The sequence below is a fragment of the Barbatula barbatula genome (assembly GCF_947034865.1).
Source record: "Barbatula barbatula genome assembly, chromosome: 1".
Lineage (NCBI taxonomy): Eukaryota > Metazoa > Chordata > Actinopteri > Cypriniformes > Nemacheilidae > Barbatula > Barbatula barbatula.
This window is the reverse complement of record NC_136766.1, coordinates 16,093,845-16,112,177: the sequence shown is the minus strand read 5'-3', so window position 1 is coordinate 16,112,177 and position 18,333 is coordinate 16,093,845. Positions and strand designations below refer to the sequence as shown.

At 40.3% G+C, this 18,333-nt stretch overlaps 1 protein-coding gene across 1 annotated transcript; it reads left to right on the top strand.

Moving 5' to 3' along the window:
• Positions 1-1,515: 1,515 nt before the first annotated feature.
• Positions 1,516-17,865, top strand: lrp3 (low density lipoprotein receptor-related protein 3; the record flags this gene model as incomplete). Its single annotated transcript, XM_079464302.1, has 8 exons — positions 1,516-1,594; positions 4,634-4,772; positions 9,885-10,090; positions 13,286-13,680; positions 13,782-14,003; positions 14,616-15,088; positions 16,037-16,169; positions 17,047-17,865. 8 exons carry the CDS (start codon positions 1,516-1,518, stop codon positions 17,863-17,865), a joined length of 2,466 nt encoding a protein of 821 aa, XP_079320428.1.
• Positions 17,866-18,333: the final 468 nt, after the last annotated feature.

Below are 18,333 nucleotides of genomic sequence, written 5' to 3'. Positions count from 1 at the left end.
ATGGCATTGGTAGAATAGGGTTTAACCAAAATATAAATGTAGATATCAGCAGCAACATTATTTTGCATTAAGTTAGCAAACACTTGCCAATCAATATTTATATTTGCAAGCCTCCAAGTTTGGTAGCAAATCTATTCGTGATTCCGACGGTCGGTTGCTCAGCAAGCTCGCTAGCTAACGTTAGTCTGTTTACATGAATATTGTATTTGCAAGAATAGACGTCACATTTTGAATCCTACCTGTTGCCTTTCACCATCCACGTATTTAGCTGCTGTCGCATCCCTTGACAGGCCATATCATTTTTCCATCTTTCTTTTTCTATTTTTAGCCCCCGACAGCTTTTTTGATTTATCCATCTTTTTCAAATTCAAATTTCAACGACAACTCACCAACGTTACTGCGTCCTTAACGTAACTCACGGCGCCCCGCCCACTCGCGATATTACCTTTCTATGTCTAAATAAATTATATGATGGAATCTTATGAGGGCACCGGTGCCGCCTAGCCTGTTAGTCATCTTAAATGTATATAACTTTTTATATATACAATAACTTATATAAATTTTAGAAAAATTTATATAACTTTTATTATTTCACATTTATTAAACCATCGCGTTGGCGCCCCCCATGGTGCGGCGCCCCTATGCGCCGCATATAGCGCATACCCACTTTTTGCGCCACTGTGTAAATCTAATTTATTCTAGAAAATGATATAATTGTACGCATTGGGGAAACTTTAAAAAATAAAAACAGAAATGGTCGCAAAGAGATCTTTCGTACATTCACACCGGTTTGTGGTGATTTTTTTCTAGCGACTGCCATTGCAATATTGTGATAAGCATGTCATTAAATCAGTGAACGTGATGATTTTCAACTGTTTCCCTCCGTCCACCAGAGGGCATACTTTCACTGCTACGTTTACTGGTAACGTTAGGTCTCCTATATAGATAGGGTGAGAAAAATCTAACAATGGATGTTAAAGTGGAATTTAAATATAACTCATGCGCTCTCAGTATTGTCTCTGTTTTATAAGACAACTAGACGTTTATAATACACTACAGTTAATTAATTTGGCGTTTACATCAGATTAGCATTTTACTATGCGTATTTATTTTGAGACAGCATTTAATAGCACGCGCGTGTGTATGTGCACTCTCTAGCAGCATTGGAATTATGAAATGAACAGCGTGGAAGACAATGGGATGGCAAATATTCGAGATACTGCGAAAAAACAATAACTAGTAGTCAGAGATCCGTTATGTGCGCCAGGAAAACCACGTTCCCTGAGGAAAAATTGCGTCCCGTGTAGCCATCACTTTGTCCCCACAGAACCTCCAATCTTCTCTCCTGAAGGTCTCTGCATTTCTCTCAAGTCCAGACAGTGCAATGTGCCTTTCGAAAATAAGGAGAGATGCTGCTTTTCGATGTCCCTGCAAGAATACATATAACCGTAAATCCGATGAGATACGTTGCGAACTCAATCTGGATTTAAACTACTGACCTGTGCTGTGAACGAGATGATGATGGAGAGAATCGGGGCGATGAGGCTTTACCTTGTGAAATGGATTTGTCTGCGCTGGGCTTGGGTTTGTTTGGGTAAGTAGACTTGGTGATTGCGATACTATCATACATCTACGATAATTCCATTTGTTGGATAGAACAAAAGATCGTGGATTTACGTCACGTTAGAACTCTGTCGTGAATCACTTTGTATAATCTTGTACTCTAGCCCACGTTTGAAATGAATAGCCTGCTATTTCATCCCAAGTAAAAACACAAGACGGGTGATTATATGTTTGATTGTGTGAATGGCGTCGATGACAAAGGAAAGGTTAAGCGGAGCGCGCAGGTTTTGCAGCATTTATCAATTGAGGACAGAGCCGCGTTTGGCTTGTTGCCATGACAGTTATAAACACGGCTGTATCAGACAGGTCGGATGTGTCTTAAGAACGACTGACGAAGCTCGTTTTCTAACCAATTCGCCTTGTTATATAGCCTTTCTCTTTAAAGGGCACATTTTAAGTTAATCACAAGAAATGCTGTTCACGTTTATGTCGTCATATAAATGTCACATTACATCATAACACTGCTCGTCTTAATTAAATGCATGTGTAACTAAGTCTTTTCCGACGTCATTAACATGCATTACATTCTGCTTCATTTTGATCATGCTTTTCTGGCGCGAGAAAGCCATGCACACCCTTCTTTCTCATGGGCACTAAGAAACTTCATAGAGAGACAAGTACTGCACAGTTCTGTACATCCACTATCAGAAGGGGCCAAAACCAAGGGTCAATGATTCCACAGAAAAAATATAGAGGACTATGGCAAGGTCTGACTTGCCTCTGTCAAGCACTGAACATTAATCGCATCTCACCTACATTATTTTCCTAGAGCAGCACTGTTTACTTGTTGGAGTAGGTCAGAAGATATTCAACATATGAGGATGAGAGCCCTGCGTTTACTCAAACAGATCATCTATTATTTGTTTAACAACAGAGACAGTAGAACAAATATTAAAGAGTTTTTTAGAAAAGGGGTGGTGACAGAAAGAGGGTTTGGTTGGGGGTGGGGATTTGTTGATAGTAGCAGTTACACCTACAAGCTCGCCCTCTCACATCTAGACAGACAAAGAACCCTCTTCCATATTTGTGTAAATATGTTGTGTCTTTTTCCTCCTTTAAATTCACACGTGTACAAACACTTCTCCCTATATTCCAGACATGTTATGCTTATAAAATGATTGTACATTACAGATGTTAAGGCAGCCTTCCTTTCGAAATGTTTTAGGTGGAATATGGCAGTTTTTCATGTACTAAAGGAGGAAATCTGCTTTCCTCATAGGGACCAAAAATGTCCCCATAAAGTAAAACATTACTATGTGGGGACATTTGGTTCACACGCTGTGGAGTTTAGCAGGACCATACAAACAAACTTTCTGTTGCACCACATTTGATATTTCTATAAGAAAGATGAAGTTAATTCAGTACTGTACATGTCCAGATATAAAATGTGCTTATAGCTGCTTTCTCTGATCTCTGTTCTTGTTCACTCATAGACTGTGAACAGAGCATTACCTTTCTACTCTTCAGCAGTACCTAAGGCATTTAACCACTCTCACATGCAATGTGGTTGTGATGTGAATATGTAAGCTGTCCTTGTGAATGTGACAGATTTTCATAATGCAGGGTAATGAGTGTAAGAAATGCACTAAGTTAGCACGTACTGCAGTCTATATTAAATTGTGAGTTGGGTGAGAACCCAAAAAGCTTTCTGGAACCTGTTTCATCCTGATTCTCTTAAGTTTTTCTCTTTTAGTCATTTCCTTTATTTAACATGCATACAGTCAGCAAGGGTGCTTCATCCTGGGAGAAAACAAATATCTGTTACCATAGGAACACATTCATTCATAGAGAACACGAAGAGAAACATCCTGTAGAATATTCACCAGACAATTGAATAAAATAAGTTAAGGGAAATTGCATGCGATTTATCGACTAGATGACAGGAAAAATATGGAACCGCTTTGAACATGTTTTTCTTTGTCAAAATAAATGTGTAAAATGTTTTGGGTATTTTTCATAATGTTCCCATAGGATCCCATTTGGGTAGTTGTATAGTGTCCGTATTTATTTACACATAGTTAAACCACACCATCCTTTATTATATTACATTTTGTGCCAATTGGATACAGTATACACCATTTCAAAATCAGGTTTTCTGAATTAAAAATGTACTATTTTTGGTAATGTGTTTCAGTAAAATTATAATTTTTTTTCATTCTGTGAACTACTAACAATATTTCTCCCAAATTTAAACTATACATTTTATTGTTTCTATTTGCATGAAAACTGAAGAGAAAAATGAAAACTGGAGAAACCATCTTAACAAAAAGATGCACAGTATTTTTTCAGGCCTTAAATACTGCGGAAAAAAACATGTTGATATTCACTTTTAAGCATTACAACGGTAATTTTTGTACATGTGTTTAGGAAAAATGTTTCTTTGATAACCTCAATTTCCTCTTGTCATTCTGTCAGTCTTTCACATTGCTGTTGGATGACTTTATGTCACTCCTGAGGTTTTATTTAGTTTAAATTCAACAGATGACTGGAATGACCACAATACATCTAGAAATGCTGATCACATCAACATTTAGAATTATCTCTTTATTTTTCCACGGCTGTATGTGAAGAGAAAAGATACAAATACAGAATAGTTTGCACACTCATTTTCACTTTCTATTTTCCTGGTCTATTTTTGTTGCTTCCCAGACCGTTTCCTCCTGTCTTATTCTATTTGTATTCAAATGTGTAACCATTAGAAAGCACCCTCACACTTTTTCCCCCTTTAATTGAGTATTATGTGTCAGTAAAATACAACAGTATCTCTCTGAACCTGAGAGTGGATCAAATTCTCCCCATCATATATCTGTGAACACTTGCCCTGCACAGAGGAATACATAAGCCTCGTGTGCATGTGCCTGAGTTTGTGTATGTTGCTTGAGACAGAGACGTATTGACAAAGATTCTCTGTCCTTTCTGTCAGAGAGATGTTGGTGTCATTTCAATCACAGTATGACAGCAGATATTGTGTGTGTGTGTGTGTGTGTGTGTGTGTGTGTGTGTTTCTCAGCTGCTTGTGGCGGTAAGGTGGAGTTGCACACAGAGAGGAGAGGAGTGATCTACAGCCCCTCATGGCCCCTCAATTACCCGCCCGGTGTGAACTGCAGCTGGAACATACAGGGGAACCGCGGTGATGTGATCACAATCAGGTATATATATAGATATATATATGGATGATGGCAAAGTCTTTTTTTCATTATATCGATAAATTACAAAATGTTCCACGGGATATGGGAGATGATGTTACATGTATGTGTATATCTTTACTGTACAAAGCAAAATAAAAAATGAAATCACTGCTGTTTATAAACAACAATTTATCACCCAGACTTTCCCAACAATTTATACACTCTGAAATGACTTGTGTGAATAATTTCATGCATTTCACTTTACTCAGCTTTTCGCATTTACAGCTTGTTTAGGCCTCCATACTCTATGAAATTGCTTAGAGTGCTCTATGGTGACTAGAGCAATAAAGCTGACAACAGGGATTCTGTAATGCACTGTTCCTCACCTTCCAGCCACAGTGTGTGCGCGTATGTATGTGAGTATGGCTGGGCTTCACCATTGCTTTACTGATATTATCTAAAAGCATGACATCATTCGCCAATGAACTCTCTGATCAAGTTTTTCAAGTTCAAGTTGATTCAGAGATCTGTTTTTAGAGGAAGATTTAAGAACAAAACTCCAGGATTTTAATATCTCATTTACCATGATTGATGGTGATTGTTCATTATTTAAAGCAGTGGTTCTCAAACTTTTTCATTGTGAGGCCCCTCTGTGTAAGGTGCATCGCTTTGCAGCCCCCAAATAAAGATTTATAATCTATAAGTAATCTAATCTAATAATTTAATTAAACCAAATACATATTCAGTTATACAATGCTGAAACATCAATTCTTTTGGTTGGTAGACTTATTTTTCTTGTGTTTGATTGCATAACATGTATGTAAAATTTCTATATTTAATAAAATGCCACAAAATCTGTGGCCCCCTGGATCCAATTAGTGCCCCCCAGGGAGCCACAAGCCCCAGTTTGAGAACCATTGTTTAAAGGGAAAGTTCATCCAAAAATGAGAATTCAGGCATTATTTACATGCCCTCATGTCATTCCATACCTGTATGACTTTCCTTCAACTGCAGTATACAAAAGAAAATATTTTTAAAACATTGGTAGCTAAACAACATTAACACTCCCCCCCATTGACTTTCATTGTATTGACACAAAACCACAGAGACATTTCTTATTTTGTGTTCCACAGACGATATATTCATATACAGGTTTAGAACGACATGAGTGTGGATAAATGATGAAAGAAAATCTTTATTTGGGTGAACTGTCCCTTTAAATGGGGCTTTAAAGGGACAGTTTCTGACATGGCTTGTCAAACACATTTTCTCAGACAGCTTTTATTGTCAGATTTACATATGGATATCTGACCAACTGAGATGAGTAAAGGTCTGAAATATTTAGTATGGGTGCATGTTTGGTCGACAGCCAGAAGGGAAATTCAGAATGGCCACTAAGCAAATTTTACAGACTACAGTTGAGGTAACAGAATAGACCGGGTTGAATCTAAATTGTGAAATTCAATTTCAAGATATTTGTAAGTAGGGGTGTCCCCAACTAAGGATATACATAGTCGAATCAGAATTGTCCCGTCTTGCCTAGTCGACTGTTAGTCAAATCAGATGTGTGTGTGTGTGTGCGCGCAAGCTGTGGGGACGACACCAGGTGGTTAAGGGTACAGCGCAAAGTGTAGGGCAACATTGATGCGCCAATAAACAATCATAAAAACAAAATAAGCCAGAATCAAGTCACAATGTGCAAAATAAATGTGTTTAGGTAAAATGCCTGAAATGCAAGGGGGCATAATTTTAAAAACACAAGCCACAAATATTAAAATGAATGGACATTTTCCTTAAACATCACAACAATGCAGTGCCATACAATACTAGACCAGATCTGTAAAGTAGGAATGCAGTAAAGCATCTACCCATTAAACAGTCATAAAAGTCCCTTTTTTCCTGCGCACTCTTTCTCAGTTCTCCTGATGCGTACACTTGCTTTGAGAGCAGAGAATGACATGCTCCAAAAATCAGCGGCGTGCCTGCAAATCGTTTTTTGTATCATGCTGCGCAAAATTCTGTTTAAGTAACGGACTACGTGCATTTAAAGAGAAGGTGTTAATTTATATTTAAATGCCCAAACAATATGTAAGTGACAACTGTTTGGAAACGGTGTACACAATCAATTGCGAGTTATCTGCGGGTGTGTGTGGAATGTGCTGCTTCTCGTCACCGGTCTCACAGCACAGAAGATGCGGAGAGACGCAATCCTGTGTGGGGTTATTGCCAGACCTCATATGCGCCGGGGGTTTCGGTACACAACCTTAAAAATGTCCCATTTCTTTACGTCATAAATTAAATATCATGAGTTTGCCTCGCAGATAATAAGTTGGGACGGATAATATACGTATTTGGCATGCTGTCCCGGGGCGAGGGTTCCGAGTTTGGGGAGAATCACCTTGAGCAGGGAGGGGGGCCTTGGGCTCGGTGTGTGCCCGAATCGGGAGCATACGGTGCTGAGGTGAAACTGGCTATTGGTGTGGAATCAAGGTGGAGGAAGGATGTTACAAGACATTCTGGAGAATGGAGGCAAGGCGGCTTGACTATTTTTAGGGCTGATAGGATGATTGCTGTGATTGCTAATCAAAGCCAGCTGAGTTAATTGATTGCTGTGATTGCTAATCGAAAGCCAGCCAAGTCACTTTCGGAAGCAGCAATTATGTTTACTGATCTCCAGGAGCTTATATTCCGCTCAACTGACGTTTGCTGAACAGTACAGGGGGACACCCCTACTTGAGTGCAGCAGTGTCAACACGGGGTGACAAACACAAGAAAAATTATAAATAGTCAAGTATCGGTAATGAGGCATGGCATAGAATTTGTGTTGATTAGAGCGACTGCATCGCATGACAGAATGATTTGTTTCCCCCAACATGATTGGTTTACTTCGCAGAAGATGTGTACAGCCATTGAAACGTTAATGTATTGGCATTGGCGCACCGTTATTGAATTGGGTTGAAATAAGGCGATCTTGCCAGCATGACTAGGATACAGTATGTTTATAGCAATTACACCGGCAGCAATTGCAACTGGGAATGAGAGAGGTGACGAGCACAAACGTAAACAAGCGGGTATACGGAATCACTTCGCAAATATGCGGGGAAAATACATGTGGAAACGTTGCTTAGGGCCGACACTGCTACGGCAGTGGGAAATAAAGAAGAAGGCTCCTGCTAGTGCGACACCGCTGCAGTGGTGGAAAATACAGGTAAATGCCCCTGATGGGACGATACTGCTGCGGCAGTGGGAATAATAGGAAAAGGTTGAGAGCGGACTGGCGCTAGCGAGTTCGTTTGATGAGTGTTCGGTGTGCTTCTTTAATATGGGAATGGTCGGACAGAATGTAGCTCTTAACGGCTTCTGAAGACAATCGTCCGATTGTTTGGATGTGGTGCTAAGAGAGTCCTTTTTGGGCCGCTGTTGTAGCTGCTCCAATTCAGAAAGAGTGGCTGGAAGAGTTATCCACTGGGATGCCTGATTGGAGCAAGACTAATTTAACATGTTTGGGAATTAAAAACGAGTGATGGGGCGGTTGGAGTCGTCTATGAAAAGTGGGTCGGAGGGGATTGAGGTCTGTGTGGAGGTAGGCTAGGAGTGTTTGGTATGGTTGGAGAGCTGATGGTAAATAAAAAATCTAAATTAAATGGCCTCTCTTTGTTTGGTCTGTCTTACTCTGTTTGATAAAGTAAGATATTGTGTCGTGGTCCATCACCGAGAGATCTGAGACAATGGGGTGGATGTTTGGATTAAATTAGCATGTGATTGTGAGTTCTGAACATCAAAGGAATCTGAAGAAAGCTAATGTGAAAATAGCATCAAGTGTGCAGGCGGTGTGGATGGAGTGGTAGCCTTGGCGGAGATTGTTAATACACTTAGTTAGGATTTCTAGTGTTATGAGTTTTCTGGGGTCCGCGCAGTGGGATTCCTTTCATAAACATGGAGGTCTGTAGGGTGCTGGCCGCTCAGGAGGCCAGAACCACAACGGCCGACGCAGTAGAGTTTGGAATCATCGGAGGAGGAGCCAGGGGAAACGATGGAGAAGGATTTTGCCTCCAACGGGCTATGAATGGATTAACTCATCAGCGAGATCCCGCCTTCCTGCTCGTCTTCGTCATACATTTTAAACTGCGGGCGCTAAATTAGATTGAACGTAAATTGTTTTATTAGTTGTATTAATCTGAGTTTAGGACCTGTAGGATTCGTGTCGGAGATGGCGGAGGCAGAGGAGTTATCGATTGTTGACAGAATATTATGTGGTTCAGATTTGTTCAAAAACTTTTGCTTGTGATCAGGCTTGCTCAGGATAGCAGCAAGACTAAAGTAAGTCACATCTATTTGATTTGATCTCTTAAATGCTTTGAGAAATTCTGGGACTGCTAATAATTAAATTGATGGTATCGGTAATGATGTTATTCTTATATAGGAAATCCCAAATGTTCCAGAAGAAGATGAAGGTGGTGTTGATGTACCTTTTCCCAAAGCAGGGAAAATAAAAAACTAAAAAAATCAGAAGTACATACTGTAATAAACTTGTAGTAATTAAAAGGAATTTTTCACACATAAACACTGAAATGACACTCTTTTTCTGACAATCGCACTTGTTCATAGTGCAGAGATGAACAAAAATTACATGGGTAGAAATCTGCCTCCTCATTTTTTAAGTCCACCGCACACCACTGGCATATACATAAAAATAAATTGTAGACAATGACCGACTGTTTCGCTAGATAAGACTCTTATTCATCGTCTGGTATCGTTTAAAGCACTTTGAAGCTGCACTGAAACCTTCATCCGTTTGTAGTCCATTGAAGTCCACTATATGGAGAATAATCCTGGAATGTTTTCATCAAAAACATAATAAACATCTTGGATTACAACAGGGGTGAATAAATTATCATGAAAATGTGTTGAAAGTGAACAATTCCTTTAAGTTAATTTGTATTCAAAACAAGCACCTGCTAGCATGGCAAGAAAGCAATACTGAATTCAGTTTCATTCTTCAGGTTTTATTCTAACCCCATTCTGATTTTGCTTGTTTTAAGCATAAAAGCGCTTCACAAAGCTTAGAGAAGGTCTTCATAGAATAGAAGATTTCAGTCCATATGTTAAACAGCATGTGTTTACTGTGTCCAGTTTTCATAGCTTTGATGTGGAAGACACAGGGGACTGCAGGGGGGACTGGCTGCTGCTCGGCCCCACATGGAAAGCAGAGTATCGGTTGTGTGGCTCTGTTATCCCTCCTCCTTTCATCTCCTCCAGAGGACGAGTCTGGGTCTTCTTCCACTCTCAGACCAACAGTTCCGGACTGGCACAGGGCTTCAGACTTTCGTACATAAGAGGTTTGTGAAATTTTCCCTAAAGCATGGCTGTAAAACAGTTCAAGGAAGGAAGGAGGCGGAAACCGGCGAACGTAAACCAACTTTAATAAAATAAACAAACCGAAAGTAAAATGGCGGCAGCTCCCTCACTGTCGACTGCCTGCCATACTCACACAAAGTCCCGGCCAGGTCCTCTCTCGTCGTATCCTCCTGTCACTCGTCCTTTTATGCTCCCGGAGCTCCTCTGTGAGAGATGCAAGACCGGTGCCATGCGCAGCTGACACTCATTATCACTCCCATCACTGGCCTCGGTCGTTCCCTTACGGTTCTCGTCCCGCCTTGCTCATAACAATGGCTATTTAGTGTATCTCAGTGAAATTATTAACTTTAACTAAAAGGGTAAATACGCACAGTTGATATTCTCAACTATGTATAATCATTAGCATTTATCCGATGCAGCAGAATCAACAATAATGTGTCACGAAATGGTTTTGACAGAACCCAGATGCAGGCAGACGAAGGTTTAAATATAAATGTTTAATAAATAAAACACCCGCAATGGGGAAAAACAAGCACAAAAAAACACTAGCAAACAAAAACTAGAAACAAACACCTTCCACGAGGGGGACAAAAACAAAACAAGAATCTTTAGCAAAGATAAATAATTCCACAAACTGTAACAGGAACCAGGTAATCCAATAACAGGGGTATAATACTGTGCACTCAAGGCATCAGTGTTGGACATAGAGACAATAGATATAAGACAAAGACAGTAGATAAAGACAATGCACCAACACTGAACAGAGAGAAACTGAGACCATATAAAGGGAGACACTAACGAGGAGTGATTACATGGGGAGAGTGGTGACAGCTGATGGGAATGAAACCCTAACGAGGTGAATTACAAAACAGACGATGGGAATGAAACCCCCTAATAAAATTACAGGAGATAGGAGGGTGGGGCTGAGAGACATAACAGGAAGACACGTGGCATTAAGTAACAACATAAAGCCACATGTCTCCACACATAACACAACAGAAACCCGAAAGACGTGGCAATGTCATGACTCTGCCCAGGGAGCTAGAAATCTCGAGACAGGAAGGACAGAGTCCTAACATAATGACCCCTCCAATGCATCCGTCCACCGAATGGTCAGTGGGTCGTATTCTAACTCTTAAGATAAAGGGTATTCTGGCCTAGAATGGACACTCTCTTTGCACGGTTCTTAGAGCCGGTAACAAGATGAGCAGGGACGTGTTCGTGAGCAGTACAGAATCAAACACGTGAATACACATCAAACACATTATCTAAAAAACGACGGTGCACTTAACCGATGCACAATTAACATGTAACTAAACAAACGCATACACACTCAACATTCGTACATTAAAATAGGAAAGTCTGGAAAAAGACAAGAAGAATAAAGAATGGCAAAATTTCATTACTCCTGCACAATACATCAGTTCTCTCGCAAAAATCACCTTAACAAATTAATGGGCTTACTTAAGTGCGTTATAGAATGGATACTTGCTTTGACTGCTGCTGCCTTGAGGGAATTCACCGAGTTCTTCCGGAGATCAGAGTGTTCCACGAAGTCTGCCGAAGTAAAATTGCCGGAAAGTCGATTTCTAAGAGATGAAGACTAATCAAAGAATGAACCGAAGGCTGCTAGTCTTAAGCTCATACATGCCACACTCTCAGCGGGTCAAAGGGCCAATGTAGAGTAGCCATCAGTGTGCTGTGCTTTTCTCTCTTTTCTCTTCTCCCGGACCCCTAAGTTTGTGCCCGGCTGCGGCCTTGTCTTTCCAAATACAGACCCTCTGCATCAACTGGTTCTCTCTGATCACATCCAGCCAAGATCAACTAGAGCCTCAACAAACTGCATCAGGACAATTTCTTTCTTTTGATGGGCAAGACAAGTATCATACTTAGTCTCATTAATGGATGCATAGAGCATCATTAATCCTTTTAACAAAGGTTCTATACCAATAAGAAACTGATGTTTTGTTCTGGCTATTGATCTTCTGAATATCAAATACTGCCATAAATCCATGCTCTGTTCTTCTCTCTGCTTTAACTTCAACCTTCTTCCCGTGCTTAACTGTATGTGTGTGTATGTTAGATTAGTGTGTGTCCTGTATAGGTAATAAAGTTCTGTTTTATGTCACATGTGACATTTTTTGTTGTTCATGCTCATAATCTGGAGGCCCTAATCATGCTGATTCTTGCTCCCTGCCCGTAAAGCTAAGTGATTTCCCCAAATCATGAATTTGATCATCATCAATTAAATTAATCTCAATTTGGGCTGATATTTGTTTCCCTTAAAAAGGGAGGAATATATGGTGGAGAATATATTACTTATAATTGTGATCAAAGCTCATGATAATTCTTACAAATTTGGTGGAGAACAGTGTTTAAATAAAACTGTTCCTCATTGAATCCCCTACAGACAGTTTTGATTCTTAAATATCATTGTTATCATAATAGTGACAACCTTTTAGTTCTGTGTCAGCCTGTGTAGTGCTTTGAAAGGGACGGGAGGAGATAGCCGTTTGTTGCAATTCTCAACCTTACCGCAAGATGACGCTAAATTTCATACACTGGACCTTTAAGGCAAAACTTTGTGGAATTATTTACAATTTTATCATGTGTGTAGAATTAACTCAATATCAATAATCATGTTTTTATTATCACAGTTATTGTCAATATCGGTATATTGTGACTACCCTTATATACAGTATTCATGTTTAACTAGACCCCATTAAAAGGAATAGTTCACCCCCCAAAAACCAGTATGTTACTTAAATATTTGAGCTGATTGTGATGCCGAACACCATTAAAGAATGATTGTTTATAGTGGGAGAACACTCATTGACCACCTGCACCAATCATACCTGATGCCATGCTATTGGGTCTGAAATGTTATGTGACTAATCTAACTCGTATAAGAATTTCAATGTACACAAATGTAATCTAAATCCTTTAAAATGTTTAGTTAATTTGGTGGGGAAATGCTGTTTGGGCTCTTTTTCTTAGCACTGCAAGTTAAATCAATATCACACTGAACAGTTGTTTGCTAAGCTGTCACAAGGCAAACACCATCTGAAGAGTGGAGAGATTTGATTGGCTTGTTTCAGCAAAGTGTGTGAATGTGCGTCAGTGTTTAGATGCTGCTCAACTTTCTCTCTTTTCTTTGCGTCTGTTTTTCTTGTTAGGTCGGTTAGGTCAAAGTAGCTGCGAGAATGATGAATATTTATGTGGAAATGGAAAGTGCGTGCCACGTTCCTGGCACTGTAACGGTTTGGATGAATGTGGTGACAATACAGATGAAAGAAGCTGTAACCCTCAGCCCACCCCGGCCCGGGCGAGTCTGTGTCCACCTGGCACCCTGGAGTGTTCTGACATCCAGTCTACACGCTGTTTGCCCACGTCCTTGCGCTGTAATGGAGCTCGAGACTGTCCAGACGGATCCGATGAGGCCCGCTGCCCTGACACTTCCTGCGGAAAACACTTAGTCAACTTTTACGGGATTTTTGCATCGCCTGATTTTTTCCGGTCAAACAGAAGCGGGGGAACAGATCTGCACTGCACGTGGTTCCTAGACACGCAAGTATGACGTGAAACATGCCACAAACATTTACTGAAACATAGTCTGTAAATGAATGTGCAGCTTACTTCCAGAGTTCACTTTGACTTGTTGTTCTTGCTCAGGACCCAAAGCCGCTGGTTCTGCAGGTAGACCTTCAGCTGGGTGTGGGAGACTCTGTGCGTGTTTACGATGGTCTGGGAGAACGTGCGGACCATCTTCTGCAGAGTCTCTCTCATCATAATAACCACAGAAGATCTCTGCTGGAGTCTTCACAGGGACAGATGAGTGTGTTCTATCACGCTAAACCTCACAGCTCTGGACACGGCTTCAATGCCACCTACCAGGTCTCTTATTTACACTCTGTGATACTAGTCATCGTTTCTGGTCTTTGGGGCAGAAAAGTGGCTGTTAAATAAGATGAAACAAAGTAAAACATTTACTGAGGTGAATACTTAAAGGGATAGTTCAGGCCAAAATATTTTTTACTCACCGTCATATTATTCCAAACCTGTATGACTTTCTTTTTTCAACAGAACACAAAAAAAGAGATTTTGAAAAGCATAGGGTAGCCTAACCAAAAAAATTGCCCCTCATTCACTTCCATTGTATGGACACAAAACCACTGAGACAAAATATGAAAATGTATAATAATATCATCTTTTGTGTTACACAGTCATATACACATTTTAAACAACAGGAGGGTATATAAATTATAACAGAATTTTCATTTTTGAGGGAACTATCCTTTTAAACATACACTTTGAACTGGGGCAGGGCTGTGTATTAAGTATATTTAATATTATCCAGATAATTGTGCTGGAAATATAAAATCGGACAACAAATTTTAAAAATTGTTGTTGAAAATGAAGATTGTATTTTGTTATTAAGATTTGTCCAAACTATGTTTTTTTAATTGGGGCAAAGGAAAATTGTAGTCTCTCTGTCTTTGTCTGCAGGTTAAGGGGTATTGCTTTCCAGGTGAGCATCCATGTGGTACAGACGATGGCTGTTATTCTGACCTGCAGCACTGTGATGGCTACTGGCACTGCCCTGGAGGGCGAGATGAGGAAGACTGCCCTCTGTGCCAGACCGGCGAGTATCCCTGCGAGGGTGGCAGTGGGGCATGTTACCCTGCCTCTGAGAGATGTAACAACCAGAAGAAGTGCCCAGATGGCTCCGATGAAAAAAACTGCTTTGATTGTCAACCCGGAAACTTCCATTGCGGAACCAACCTGTGCATCTTTGAGACATGGCGTTGCGACGGGCAGGAGGACTGTCTGGATGGCAGTGATGAAAGAGACTGTCTGGCCTCTGTGCCCAGGAAGGTGATCACAGCAGCTCTGATTGGCAGTCTGGTCTGTGGGCTCCTGCTGGTCATTGCGCTGGGTTGTGCCTTTAAACTGTACTCGCTCAGGACCAGAGAGTACAGGTGAGATGATTTCCTTTACATGCATTTAAACTTGTATAGAAAGATTGGTCAGATTTTTATTTCATGTCAGTGTATATTTATAATTTCTCATAATTTCTATTTACCAGTTTTCATTTCTCAATACATTATTTTCATTTTTATTTGCTGATTTGTTTTTGTATTATTTATTGCAACTGATGGATTTAACATTAATAGTCTTGTGTTTTGCCTACATCTTTACATCTTTTTATATTTGTTACACTGTATATATGTTTATTGTGTACCAGATGTCTCTGTCTTGCATGTGTGTCTCTGTCTGCCCCTTTACCTTTCTGACTTTACTTTGTGTCCCCTCATAGTTATTGCCCACTTTAGCTTCTTTTTGGAGTTCATCCCAATCTAAACAGGCAGAAATCTATAGCCTGTTTATCTCTTCAGAATAAATAGCAAGGTGACCCTTCCACGGACATCCACTTAACTTAAAAAAGGCAATACACTGGTTACATTTGCACTGTACTCTTCATCATTTTGGCTCTTGTGTAAACATACACACATACTGTACACACAGAGTCAGCGAGGAGCAGGGATGATAAACTGTTTTAATCTCGAAACCTATAACTGCAAGCTAGAAAGCACAAGTTGATTCCAAAGAGGACAGAGAGGGAAGATGAGTGAGAGAAGATAATAAAGCACTGGATGATTTTGGCTACTCACTGGAGGATTCTGCAATAACGTCATACGCTACTTTGCTCTAATTAACCTTGTAAAGACGCAGCAGCACCCAAAAATACCGGCACTTTATCAAACTGTCAAACTTAAGGAACAGCTCCTGCTGGTCCTCCAGAGGTGCTTGACTGAATCTGTTGGAGTCTATTCTTTTTTAATTGTTTTATAAAACATGTCGGTAGGATATTTATTAAATAAAGAATCTCATTTATATTCCTGTTTTTTATCTGCCTTCCTCATTAGAGCTTTTGAAACCCAGATGACCCGACTAGAGGCGGAGTTTGTTCAAAGAGAGGCTCCACCCTCTTATGGTCAGCTGATAGCTCAGGGTCTCATTCCTCCAGTCGATGACTTCCCAGTGTTTAATCCCACACAGGTGTGTGAATTTGGGACATACTAAAACACTTAACACGAAAAACACTTCACGTGTTTCTTTTAATGGTTTTCTATGGGAAAATGCTTAACGTGAAACTTAGCTTGTTGCCTTAATGTTAAAAGGCTCATCAGATCACATGTACATATTGTGCATGTATAAGGCTTGTGTAGTAAATTCTGTCTTTTAATGTCACTAAATACAACCATGTTAAGCACTTTTCTTATAGGAATATGCTTTAACCTAAAACTTTGCATGTTGCATATAAATATAGATATATGGGCAATTCCAGTGTGTGGAATGTGACATTTTCAGTACTGTATATTCACCACCAAATATAGACATCTGACCCTTTAGTACACTCTTAAAATGGATGTGTTAATTTTAATTGTTGGTATTATCCTATTTAACATATTTAACTAAACTCGTTGTCCCAATAGATGACACAGAGGTGTGTTCAGTTAAGGACAACACATTTATGTTAACTGTTTTTAGAGTATTTGGTGAAAACCTTTGCTATAAAAAAAATACATTTAATCATTTGGCAGACGCTTTTATCCAAAGTGACTTACAAATAGGAGGGCATATAAACATTTTGTCAACATTACCATTAGTTTACAAGGCCACGCTACTAGGAGGCATACAGCTGGAGTAAGCAAAGGAGAGAATGAACAACAACAACTTTTTTTTAGACACAAGACAGACAGTTATTAAGCATGGATTTATTATTATTTGCATAGAATTTACCATTTTCAAATATATGCATATTGCCTAAAAAGTGTTTGTGACAGATACGAGTAAAGAATAACTCTGTGATTGAATAACTCTGATGTATTGAATAACTTCACTGAGTTCCTCTTGATCTATTATCATCTTTCAGGCATCTGTTCTACAGAATCTCCGTTCAGCTATGCGAAGACAAATCCGTCGGCACTCCTCACGTCGTTCTTCATCGCGACGGCGTCTTGGTCGTCTTTGGAACCGTTTGTTCCATCGTGGTTCCCGGATACATGGTCAGATCCCTCTGCTCACACCTCCTGGCCATGCACACACAAACACACACACCGTCCTGGGGCTCCATAGCTACAACACAGAGGAGTCGTGGGAAGGTGCAGGACAGACCCCGTCTCCCTGTTCGACTGCGGCGCTTGGGTTAGCCCTGCAGGCTCACTCCGAGGCCTTCTGCTTAGCTGAGAGAGAATCTCCACCCTCTCCCTTCTCTCTGCCCTCCCCCGCCTCACCACGCTCCACCTCCGACACCCTGGAGGATGAAGATGAAGAAGATGATAGAAGTTCAGAGGTGTCTGGGGCGAGAACGCGACCCAAATCTAGCACTCAATGCTCTTCTCCAAAATGTCAAGAGGAAGATAGTCCACCAGGACCACTGGACAGCCCCAAATACAGCACAAACAGATCCCGGACCTCAAGGAGGCTAGTGCAGGAACTGGCTGCAGAACTCAGAGGAGTCTCTCTCTTACGGTACACATCTGTGGGTGTCTCGCCTCTTTCTTCTCCTGAGTCACCAACATCCTCCAGTGGTCTGTCTGAGGAGCAAAGAGGCCTTCCTACACTCAGAAAACCACATATGGCCACGGCCACAGACTCTCTCACAGATGTGCTCCTAAGCCCTGAACAAACTCCTTTAGGGGAGAGCAAGAAATCATCAGGAACAGAAGATACGCCGGATGACAGACTATAGACTCACAAGAAACGAGGCATAGATTGATATTTTCTGTTAGTGCACTGAGAAGCCTTTATCATACTTCCTTTTCCAAGCCTGTGCCAACACACTGAGCCTTACAAGATTCAGTGAACAGCCTTCCATCATGAGTCATTGAGTTTCACACCTTCAGATGCTGAATGACAGATTTTTATGCTCTGTCATAGTAGAATGTGTAGGAGTAGATCTCTGCTGAAACACTTTCATAGATCAGCTACAGAATTTCACAAATAAAGGAATTGATCACATGATAGAAAGCACAAAGACCCTGATAATGTTAATATAGTGACTTTGTGTTTCACTAGGACGGAGCGTACATAGCTTTCCATGTGAAATATCATTATAGACCGTTTCATCGGATTGGCGTGCCTGGACTGCATTTAACTTCCGGTTGGTTAGTGTCTAATATAACTATATTTAATTTAATTTATGTTCATATTAATTTAT